The following is a 13,095-nucleotide window of genomic DNA, read 5'->3' on the forward strand; positions in this document are numbered from 1 at the left end:
CCTTTCTTGAGTTTCTCAGCCTAGGACCATCTACCAATTCGCTTTTCAGTGATGGGTAACTACAGTACCTTGTTACATCTTTCACTTTGTATATCAATACTGAAGGAAGGAAATGTGAAAAAGTCTTAAAAGTACCATGGAGCATGCATTTCTTCCTCATCTAGCTTTTAGTGAAAGACTGAGTCATAGAGAAGGACTAAACCCAACCAACCAAAAAAAATCAAGCCTCTTCTTTCCCCAAAGTTATTAATTCTGAACACTTAGCACAGGAGTTCAGTATTTTCTTTGGATCTCATGGCTCAGACTTACTAGAAAGGAAAATTTTAGATATTTCAAATAAGTTAATAGTGCAAAAGCAACTCTGCTGAATGGTCTTGTTCAAGCACACTTTGAAATGAATTCTCCCACTGAAAATAATAGCATTTGTAGGTATTAGCTATTGTGAATCCTTCATGCAGCACCTACTCTAGATTTGTTATCAACAGCACAATTCTAACATAATTGTCTTCAATACCACATACAAAATATGCTGGCTTTGTATATGTATGAGAATAGCCTGACCTCTTTGAAATGCAGGTTTATTACAAATACATTACTAAACAGTGATAAAGTGAAATAAAGTAATGACTGAATAAAGTAGTCCACCTAGTTAAATATGAATAAACTCAATTCTTTTAAGTTTACCCTGTACTACAGATAGCATGACACTAGCCAGATGATAGCAAGGACAACTGCTTTTTAGTGGAATCTTTCTGTGAAGGAGAGTGAACAGCTTCTCTAGGTACTGTAAAAGTGTAGTCACATTGGAATTCAATCTCATCATTACATCCTAAAAATTATCCTCTGCTTTTTATAACAGTTAAAGTTTCATTTTTTTTATTTTTTTTTTTAGTGGAGGCAATGACCTCTTGCATTTTGATGTACTGTTGTAGTAAACTCTTACACCAATAAATATTTAGGTTGTTAAATGACACCCTGTTTAACTTATTTTTTGTTAAATCATTTCATTCTTTTTATAACATTGCACAGACTTCCAATAATTTAACGAGGAAATGTAAAAAAAAAAGTTCAGATAACAGTTGGTGGGTACTTCAAGGGAATCAAAAAAATTTACTAATAGTCTGAACTGTGTTTGACATGTATTTGTTTTCTTTGAAAATTTTAGAAAAAGAACTAATAGGTGTTTTCTTACCTCAAATCTTTTATTTGAATTATTTTGAAGTGGGATTTATGGAATACATTTCAAATATATAAAAAAAATTATTAAAAATAAAAAAAATAATCCATCCTGTTCTATCATTCCTAATAACCAGAAGTAATTTGTTCCTCCTCTCCTTGACATGACAGCTACTCTTCTCAATAAAAATGCATTTTCTGACAAACCTGGTTTCCCATGATTTTTTCCGAGAATTTGTGTCTATTTTAAGTTTCCTAGTTCATCTGCTAATAGTCCCATTTTGCTAAAACTTCACAGCAAGTAGTATACTATGAAATGAATGTATGCGTATTTGTAAACTTTGTACCCGCTGGCAATTTTGCTCAATAATGGTTTCAAAAAATGTTTATTACCTAACTTGAAAATTCTGTACTGACTCTTATTCAATTTCCTAAACAAATACAAAGTTTAATATTTGAATTTATCTCTCAAATTATAAAAATATAAATTATATTTTTAAAACTGCCAATGGCAAAAATAGATCTATGATATGGAAATATGATTTTGTTGCAGAGTGCTTAGTGGCCTGGTGCAGTCAGCAGAATGAAGACAAGGCATCTTTTGGCCTCCAGAAGGCCCCTTGTGAAACCACAAGGTATGCACTAGCTGATCCTAGAAAAGGCAGCTTGACTCCTTGTCATACGTGGCTCAGCCTGTTTGATCAGAAAGGGCTCAGTGTTGGACAGTATTGCTCCATGTTCTCCCTCCTCCTTTGCTGTGCTGCGCCCAGCCAATCACCTATGCAACAGCTTTACAGCATCTACAGAGGCTCCATGACCCCTAGGAAGGAATTGAGCATAACACAAATACCTATGCATTGCTCCTTACCCATTTCTGTTTTGCCTTCAGGATTCACTCTGAGTTATATGGCCAATGACATTCAGCAGAAAAACTGGAGTTTCAGACAAGCCAAACTTATACATTGAAAGAAAAACAAACAAACAAACACACCATAACAAAACCAAAACACAAAACGCCCTGGGATTAACAACAGCTTTACTTCAGGCTGCACTCTTCTAATCTGGACAACCCATTTATGTTGCTGTTTTTCTTGAAAGTAGTTCACTTTATGGTTTGCTTTTTAATATCCCAAGTTACTGTCTTTGTTCTACCTACTATGACAAACCTTATAAAAAAAAAAATCACAGTGGATTATATAAAAGTGCATGAAGGTAGCAAGCCTATTATTAGTCAATTACATTTCCCATAAGAAAATACTGTGTTTCTTGTATTATCAACTATTAACTGTGCTTAAGAATGAGGTGGGAAGAGAATGGTAAAACATCACGTACACTCATTTTTCCATGTAGCTTAATAAGTCTCCTTTATTGGCTTACGTTTCAATAGCATTTGAATACATTTGTAATCTCCAAGAAACAAATATTCTTACTGTGAACGAAACTGAACATCCTGAACAGGTACCACGTAATTTTAACTAATGCTGCTTGTAGGTAGGTCAGATTTTCAAACCTGACATGACAACAGGTCCAGGTGTTTCCTTGGTAACGTAAGTCCACATTAGAGCAATTCAGAGCTACCCTCCTAAACATGCCACAATTTCCACTGGGAAATGAGACAACCCACAATGACAGAGATTTTTAGGGAAATTCTAATCTGAAAAATCGAGGGTCAAGGACTACCACATGTACATATAGCCTCTAAAAGATTTGTCTAAATTCCTTTAAAAAAATCATTTAAACAAAAGTCCTGAAGCTACTTAATTCAGCTGCACACAGTCCTGAGCAATCTGCTGTAGCTGACCACTGCTTGAACCCTTTGTTGTAGTATTATTTGATCTTAAGAAGTTCCTTCCAACCTAAAAAACTCCACAATTAAAACTGGAATTATCAGTTGGAACTATTTTAATTGGAAGTAAAATTGATTTAAAAGAAAGTAAAAATTGCTCCTTTTCGCAAAGGATGAAAAAGAGTTATTCGTGGAAGCGGACTACTCTAAATGAATTTGCAGATCACTTCAACACAATTGTCTGCTTTGCACCTTTACACCCAACAGTTTCCTGAAACGAGTTAAGCATTCAGGGCAAGGCAATAAAATTACAGGAGCACTCATCTTTCAACTAACATAACTGTGTCATAATTTACCATTATAGCAGTCTAATAATTCTCCTTATAATTGCAAAAAAACTGTTTTGAAAAAAACAGATAAGAAGAAAAATCTTAAAGTAAGAATAAACAATTTGCACTTTGCATTTGAAATAAAAACCTTAATAGCAAAACCAAGTCTGAGTAAGAATGGCTGAAGATTTCAGTACGGCAATCTAAAGAACGACCTCTTTTCATGCTAAATTGCTTCCCATATATCTGTGTATGCAGCAATGATAGCACTCTCTCCCTCCATCTTTCAGAAAGAAAAAGTCAGTATTTTAATCTAGGGTACATTTCATCAATTTTAATTTAAGTGTAACAACAAAACATATAATGGGAAAAACTTAATATCACAGCTCTTATTCCTACTTTATAATAGCTTTCACAACTGAGTACACTTAAGTAAAAAAGACAAATCTATCAGATGGCCGTTACTTGTCCTTGAGATTTTTTTGTCTCCTTATTTCCCACTGTCATTATTCCACATAAAATTGACAGCACGATACTAAAATAAATAAATCTTCTGCAACAGCTATTTCTGGTCAAAGGTCACTTGTTCTTTTACATCTTCTAGGCCATTTGCCAACAGATGCCAATCAGTGAAACAACTGCTAACCATTCCCCAGGGAAAAAGGGGACTGTGGAACCAGAGTGTCATTCTAAACAGCTACTAAAACTCAATGACCAAACTATGTAAGGATATCTATTACTGCCTTTTGGCTTTATATTTTGTTTTGGCTCCTTTACTACCATTAGTCATTTCTTAATATGTATTGCACACTATAAAACATCGACCCTTTGCTACCACATTGTCTTTTCACATACTGAGGTATTATTCACCATCTCCCAGGACTCTGAAAAGTATCAGTATGGATCCTAGCAACAACAAAAGGTCATATAACTATTTTTAAAATGCCAGCCATCCTGTTCATAAATGCACACAGGACAAGTAACAGTGACTGCATTTATAGCGTCTCCAAAATAAGTCATGTGTCACAAAGGATTTATGCTTGTGATGCAATCATTCCTTATTGCTCAAACCCTCTAGTGGCACAGAAATGTGTTTCTTTCTTTATAATATAGTCCCCACCCCCACTATAGTCAACAATCTGCATCACCGCTGTTCATCTGACATATTGAATAGTGTCCTTAGCTTGAAAAAATAAGAGTAGACACCACTGAAGCTGAACCATCCCCATGGCCAAGCATCTGTTTAAGCTCACTAACAAAACTAGTGTTCTTTCCAAGAAGATTATTCTTTAGGGTTTTTCAAAGGAAAACTACATTGAAAATTACTCCATAGCAATGCAACACATACAACATTCTGTACCTAAAGAAACATACAGTATTGTATAGGATTATTTCTTTAAAGAAAAATACCTGATTCCCATATACAGTTGGCATAAACAAAAAAATGGGTTCAAAGACATATACTGAAGGAACCCTCTAATTTCCTGAATATGCAGAATGTTACTAAATAAGTTAACTTTTACTTTCTTCCTGTATTCCTTGAGCCACTAAGAGCAAGTCATGCCTATTCTCTTAACAACAATCAGGTGGGCTTTTTCCTTCATAAATTAAGACAGTGAGGATCATATCAAATCTGGCATAAATGGCTTTGCCAGAATTGGCTGCAATATGGGGCTATTGGATACTTTCGTTGCCTAAATATTGTGCTTAAGGACACTAATTGGTTTTTTTTTTTAATGTCCTGGTGTTGTGTACAAATAGCAGGCCATAAAACTTTTCTGTGGGCTATATTAATTCCAGGAGGCCTCATGGTTCTTTCAGATAGATACCAAAAAGTTTAGGACAGAGAGTGTGTTGAAGGAGACAGAGCATTTACATAGTCTTCACATCTATAGATCATCTAGATCTCCCTCCCAGCAGGCGTAAGCAACCACTCATCTTAGTTGACCCCATTACTATATATTCACGGGTATTGTTCTTGAAGATTTCGTATCTTTAAAATAAATCTGCAAATAAGCAAGCAAATAACACCCTCCCCCACTGATACACACTATACAAGGTTTATACCTTGTAATTAGGCAAAATCCGAGAAAATGTATACACCCAGTTAATTAATTTTTCAACTATGAAGAGAAGTTTTTAAAACTGAAAATAAAACATTGATTTCTACTACATAATAAAATGAGGAGGAACAAACATCTTTAACAAAAAAAGGTGCAAAAAGTAAACTAAAACATCTTTTATTCTTAGGATAAAAAGCAGAAGTATATTAGTGTTAATAAAATCAATATGGAATGAATTAATAATCAAGACATAAGAAAATTGCTTGAGAATGAGCAACACTGATTCCTGTTTATCTCTATGTGTGCTTAACTGTAAATGTTTCTCCTCATCATTCCCTCTCTTCTCCCTCAAAATGAAAGATGTTTCACAGTTTTCCCCATTCAGACCCACAGCTATCACCATAAACAAGGCTGCATATTTATATGCCAATTCAAGATGAGTTTTTTGAAACAATCCTCATATGAAATAAGGTTCACTTCTTAACCAGGTCATGATGAAAAAATATTCCCATCCCCCCAGTGCAATAAGTAAGGTATATACGTCTTTGCTTAGAACTTTTTCACTATACTTTTGCTTGTATACTTTGCTTTTGCTTTCATAGTAATAACAGTAGTCTTAATTGTTCCAGCTTAAAAAAATCCTTGTTCATAGAAACTAATCTTAAACACCAGACAGAGATAAATAAACTCTAAATATTTCAGGTTTGTGTAACCACCAAAGAATCCACAAGCCTCATCAATTAATAATGGAAAACTAACATTCTGTGACACAGTGAAAACAATAGCTAGGGATCATTAATATAAATTGACATAAACTCCTATGGCTTATGAGAAGTATATCCTTTAATTGTTGTAAATGCTTTGCTCCAAGCTCAGTGTACTTGGGGTACTGCATATGCAAGTGTTCTTCCCATAAATTGTATAAGAAAAAGAACAACAGAGACATTCATTTATTTTTTGAACCATCTGATTATTATTCAATGCATATCAGACCCAATATGACATTCATCAACTAATTTCCTTTTGACAACAATCCAAAAGGAAAATACACAGGCAATCAAAACACAGGCAGAATGAAAAAGATAATGGAACCACTGAAGGAGAGACACTAAGAAGAATGGGATCATTTAGAGTACTACGCAATTACGACACCAAGTCTCACCCAGAAGGCTTATAAAACATAAATAAATAAATAAAAACTACAAATACTGAAATACTGGGTACCAAAGCTCTGCTAAGCCTCCACACGTATTTGTGTGCAATTTCTCAAAATGTTTTTGCCACATAAACTGCCTCTAGATATATGTTCTTTAAAATAGCGACAATTAAATTATTAAGTAAACTAACTTAAAAAATTCTTCCTACCTGAAAAGAATTCTCAAACTGTCTTGACTTCTGTAGATACATTCCTTACATATAGCAGGGGTAATAATTTTCATTCCATTGATTTTTTTTTATTTTTAAATAAACTTTTGAGTTCTCATTATGACATTTGTAATGAGACATAAAATCTTGGCTTTGTTGTTATTAAGCCCTACTTTAAACAGATCAGTTAACTGAACAGTTACAAGAAACATTTTTGAAAAAGAAAAACTGGCCTCTTTGTGCAGAGATATCCTTTATATATCTGATATTATTCTCTAAAATATTCTTACATTAAAAATAATTCATAAAAATCAATAGAGGGCCCTAATTTAATAAAAAAAATGTCTGCTTATAGTTCTGAAAAAGTATGGAATTTGTCAAACAGAATAACTACCTGAGAATTTTTTTGTATATATTTCCAGTCTGTTCCTCAAAATTCCACTAGTTTTATAACAAAACCAAAAAAAAAAAATTATCTTAAATTACATTTACCTAATTAAAATTCAAAATTAGCTCCTACAAAACAAACTAAAATTCAGAAATACCAACATCATAACGTCAAAGCTCTTCCTTTTTTCCTAATGTTGATCTTCCATACAAGTACAACTAGAACTACTCACATTCACTCATAATAACTGAAGTATAGAAATACTAGACATTAAAAAGAGAAGCAGTCTTCTGCTACATGACAGAATACATCTATAGATCTCAGTCTCATCATATGAAAGATCTCTTACAAATCCTATTAATCCATCATTGGACTGTCCTTCAAGTTGAATTATTCCATCATAGAATAAATTTGACCTAGAAAAGAGAATTGCCATTCACAAGAGCAGAATTGAACACAGATTATTAAATAATAATGCATAATAATCTGTAGAAAAACAGAGAACTAGAGACAGTAATAAAAACTCTCACCTTTTTTGATACAAGGCAACACCAGATTGCTATTAGGCATTGTGAGTGTATAAAATGCCACTACACTAATACTGTCTAATTAAACTGATGAAGTCATAGTTCTTTATGTAATAAAACATTTTGTCATACATTTGCCCCCAATTGTCCCTTTTAACAGATTTGTTTTTTAACAAAAAAACCCACCTCCCTTTCCTTTGTCTATTCAGCATCCTTGGAAAATACCACCAGATGGCAATGCAGTACACAAGTATTTTACCTAACATACTTGTTATAGGGGGGGAAAAAATCTGTGTGAATCAGCATGATGCCCTTTCCTAACGTACTTCCTCTTTGATGAATATTAAATAATTCATAATAATAATATATTCTGTATTCACCACGTCAGCATCAAATACTACTCAACTTGAGAAGAATAGACTTTAAGAAACCTAAATTTCTAAGGATGTGAAACCATGTTAGTTCAAACTAACAGGATAATTTCAGGAAAAATAACTGAAAAGAAATCATTTAGAAATGCATTACCAGAAAGTTCTCAAAATACTATCATGGACTTTGCTGAGCAACAGACACTCAGTGGACTATACAAAAAGTAAATCTATGCATGTTTTAGGCATTGCTTAAATTTATATGAAGTTTGGCGTCATGCTAAAAACCAGGCATTATTTCCTATGTTTTTAAGGTTCAAGCCAACTCCAGTAAAACCATGTGCTGAATGAATCAAAATATATAGGTTTAAAGTATTTATTCTTCCTTTGCAGCAAGCAGGACATGGTGACCAGAGGAACTGTTTCATGAAGCAAGATGCTCTGAGATATTTCAAAAAGCCGACAGAGTCAGCATCCTGTTTAAGAGATCATATCTGATATCCATTACGTGCTAAATGAAAGTTCATCTTTGCAGTTACTGTTGCAGGCTCTGAAGACTCTCCAGAAGTCCATGGGGACTTCATTGAATACCTAAAATAACCAGTCGACAACCATTATGTCTACTTCGAAGTCAGTGACTGGAACTACAAAAGTTAAGAAAAAAGATCTTTTCTTTCTTGCTTGAGAAAGTATTACAACTTATAGGTGTTGTGCATTCAGCTAGAATTGATAGGAAAAGTTTAGGTGTGCTTAAGTCTAATTCAGTTTTTGCATATGTGGATAGAGGAAGAAGTTTCTTGCATCATTTGTATTTATTAACAGAATTGTTAATGGAAATGCTTATCCAGCCATTCTTATGTAACAAATACAGATACTACATGCTCTAAACATAAAATAAATCCATTATGTGTTAAAAGAGTAACTTGAAACTGTTCACTGTATTATATAAATGATTTAAAATATTAACTGGGGAGCAGGGGGGAAAGATGTATCTTCTGTCAAACAGAAACAGAATCATACAAGATAAAGCATTAAAGAGGTATGTCACACAGCTGTGAGCAAGCTAATTTAAAGCACATCTTCCTGGTAATGTAATAAATATTTGATTAATACTCTTCCCTTTATGCCCTATGTTATTATATTCAACTGATGAATAGCATACAGTGGTAGAAAGATTCAAGGACTGCCTTTAAGTAATGTCATTTAAGTGATTTGCATAATGACAGCTCTCATGATGAGACATTTAATCCAACACAGCACAGCCTAAGCTTTCTCTTGCAATGTTTTTTCAACCTGCTTTTCAATCAACACAGACAAGAATACTACATTGTCCCTAATTGTTTACACATATAGTTGTTTGATATAACTTCAGTCTTGAAAGCCAGAATTTTTATTATTTTATTAGAAATATTATGAGAAAATGAGAATTTGAGCCTACAAATTATTGCACATTTTTGGCATGCTGTGAATCCTCACTGACTTTCTGAAAGTAGGTTTTCATGTTCTTGACAAATCAGAGAACTGGTTGGAAATTTATTTCTAGCAGATGGAGAAACTCATACTTTTATTAATCACAATCTTTTTAGCTGATAAAAAAACTTTTAAAAGAAGAGGGCTGAAGAACTCTAGCAGGAAAAGAACAACTGACAATATAGAAATGACGTATTTCCAAAAATAAATCTCTTTTTAACATAAAAACCTGAAGTTAAATATATAAAGAACACAAGATTTCTGTTTTCACATTTGGTATTTAGGAATAAGTCAACAAAAGGGAATTAGAAGGAATAAGTCAAAATTAGGATAATTATTTAGCATATTAATGCAAGAACTTTTAATACATTACTTTGTAACAGAGAAGGAAGTACACAAAGCAAGACGTCTAAAAGGCGGATACTACTACTCCGTATTTATAATCGTAACATCTCATGAATATAAAAATATGCCAATATCTTTATTTTGCTATTCATTTTACTTAAACATTGACATTTCAAGGATGGAGTCAACCCACAAATAGAAATGACTAAAGAGATGCAAACCACGTCCTCACCATCCTCTGTCTCTGGTTAACATGTTCACATAAAATTAAAGTTCCATTTTCCAAGCTGATTTTTTTCCCTACTACTAATTATGTTGCATTAGTTGTAGGAAATCATTTTTACTTTCACAGCAGAAATAAGCAAATCTTGTTTTGTTAAAACTTCTGTTAAAATAAATACTGTTTTCTTTGTAGAAACTCTTCAGGACTGTAAAATAGGCCTCCCAAGCACCCAAGGGAGAAAAAAGCAAAGCAAAGCAAAGCAAATCAAAGAACATCACCACAAACAAGCCAAGCAGCATCATGTGTGTTATTACATTCCACCTACTTCTGTGGAAGTTTTTCAAGTCTGAAGTCACTAAACCACATGACCAAAGGCAGCAAGATCTGAGATTTCCGTACATCAGAGATTTTTCCTTTGCACATACAGTATGACTAAGAGCCCTCTTGGTGATACAGCTAATTGAAGCTATAAACAGGATAAGCAGATCTGAATGCAAAAATACCAAGAACCTCATATTACAGTAAGATTTCCAGAGTGTTGGGGGTTTTTTTTCCTTTTTATTACAGCATCAGGATGAACATATTCTGTACATGTTAAAAAGTATTGTGTGCTCTTTCTTCTGCTGGACAGCAATTATATTATTTTCCCAAACAAAAATTAAAATGTATATTTACCTCTTTTCCTGGCATTGGTTCATCAGAGGAAGAGGATACAGGCAAAAACAATGAAATAAAATGTGAAGACAACGCAAGTTCTTATTATTGTCACATTCAAGTAACAGGTATGTGATGATTGGCTAGTTTTTACAATTCCTTAAAAATGTGTATCAGTTACTTTAAGATGGTCAATAATTTTTAAAGTTAATTTGGATTAAGGGGCCTTGACTTCAAGCTTACAAGTATTACATCTTAATCAAAGAGAACAAGCTCACCCAGACAACAGATATCAAAGGATATCTATTATAAATACCTAGGCTTTAATATCATATTACAAACACATCAACCCATCACAAACTCTTTTGCTCTGCACAGAATCCGTATATTCCAGTTTTCTTGAGTTTAAATAACCCTAAATGTATTTTAATCTCAAGTCTTGGTTGAGAAACACCTTACTTTCTACTAATATTTCTACTTGTGATATTGTAATATTTCTACTTATTTGCCTTCCTTCCATCTACATTTCCAGTCATTAAAATATTGGAGACATAATGAGTGTCACAATCCTTTTACAAATATAATCCATTGAAAAGAGAAGATAAGATTTAAGCTGTTGCTCAAAATGTATGAAGACCTCCCTAAGCACCAGTTTACAGCAACTACCAATGACTTCCAGTTGGAAATAGATTTTTTAAAATAATAATGGAAAAATAAAATAAAATTAAAAATTGGAGCCAGACTTCTGGGAGAGTACAATAAAAGCTCCCTAAAACACTCCAAAAGGAAAACGACTTGTAACAACAAACTTAATCAATTAATTCCATCAACATGGAATTAAGACTTGTTATGGATTTAGTGCCCTTTAGTGCCACAGAGCAACATAGTTTGCAGAAGTAGTATCGTATATTTTATTTTTTTTTCATTAATCAATGAAAAGTAAAAGAGAGGAAAATTAGAATTTCAGGGTGACAGACCTCTCCGTATTGGTGTTCCCTTTATTTACATATGAAGCTAATTCATCTATAGTAACAGTATGAAAGATGATGGGTAAACATGTCATCCTCATCTTGGTTTCTAAAAAACTGCCTGTATTTTCTGTGCTGAATTAAACTCTTCCACCATGTATCAGGTAGCCCTTTCAAAACCACATTTTTCTAGTTCACTTTTCATGGTTCTTAAATTTAATGTGCTTGATCTACTTGTTTTATTACAAAAATCAGTAGTCTAAACCAAAACTGCATGATCTTCACTTCTAAGAGATGCTTCACCATGGAGTACATAGTCATAGTCAAACAGATAAATCTAGTAGCTCATACTATCAACACTGATTGCAACAAAGTCTTTTGAATAAGTTGAATAGTTCCGGGAATAACTTTTCTTCAGCAGATGAATGGTTACATTGATTTCACATTACATATCTGATTTTAACATTTCTGGTTTTTTTTCATCACGTTCTCATGACACAATATAGTCTAAAAGTATATAGAAGCTACTAACTTTGCTGCAGAATTTGAAATGCTCTTAACTATGTTCCAAACCACCATAACAACACCTTAGTATATATTTGGAAATATTAAGCACTTCGTTCCAAACCACGTCGTAACCACAAAGATAAAGATTTACTTACCTGATCCCCTTTTGGTCACAACCTTCAAGCTCTGAGTTAGAGTAGCATACAAGAGAATCAAGTTGGGAATAGGAGCTTTCATCTTCTGTCTTTCTGTAGCAGCTTCCTAGTGTACCAAAAAGAAGAAAGAAACATTGATTTTATATTAGTGCTGAAAAAAAACTTGAAGTAATTAATCACAATATTGATATTGCAGAAAAGGTGAATACAGTGTTTATGAGCGATTTAATGCACCAAACCTGATCTATTATTTCTTTAAAAAAAAAAAAAAAAAAAAAAAAAAATGAAAGAAAGAAAGAAAAGGTAAAAAAAAAACACCATAAAACAAACACATACACACACTACATTTAACCCTGGAGCTTAAGTTTCAACTTGGTCTACACATTGAAATGTCACTGGGTCTTTGGAACAACTTTGATCAATTTATTCTATGGAAGTGTGATCTTTTCACTAAACCTGAAAAATAACATCTAGTTCTATCTTTTTAGCACGTAATCTATTCCTGCTCCCTCCCCTCCAACAGGAAAAAGAAAATAATGGTCTTTTTCATTACTTTTGCTTCCATTTATTAATGCAACAGATTGAGCACAAGAATCACAATGCAATGAACAATTAATTAAAAACAAATCTGGTCATCTTTTTGGGAACAGCGAAAAAGGAAACATAAAGAGTGCACCAGAGGAATCAGCAGAGGCTCCTGTAAAACTTCCTTTTAGATGAGTTCAAATTCCCCAAGCATGTCCAAGCTAACAAATTTGCTGAACTGAATCA

At 33.2% G+C, this 13,095-nt stretch overlaps 1 protein-coding gene across 1 annotated transcript in view; it reads right to left on the minus strand.

The window, feature by feature from the left end:
• The window catches only part of IL1RAPL1 (interleukin 1 receptor accessory protein like 1), a 674,194-nt gene extending 661,770 nt beyond the window's left edge, over positions 1-12,424 (minus strand). Inside the window, exon 1 of the mRNA XM_040582490.1 lies at positions 12,325-12,424. Within this exon, the coding sequence (XP_040438424.1) occupies positions 12,325-12,406 (82 nt within the window). The 5' untranslated portion in view covers positions 12,407-12,424. The remainder of the gene's footprint in view (positions 1-12,324) is intronic.
• Positions 12,425-13,095: the final 671 nt, after the last annotated feature.

This window comes from Falco naumanni, chromosome 2 (assembly GCF_017639655.2).
Source record: "Falco naumanni isolate bFalNau1 chromosome 2, bFalNau1.pat, whole genome shotgun sequence".
Taxonomy (NCBI): domain Eukaryota; kingdom Metazoa; phylum Chordata; class Aves; order Falconiformes; family Falconidae; genus Falco; species Falco naumanni.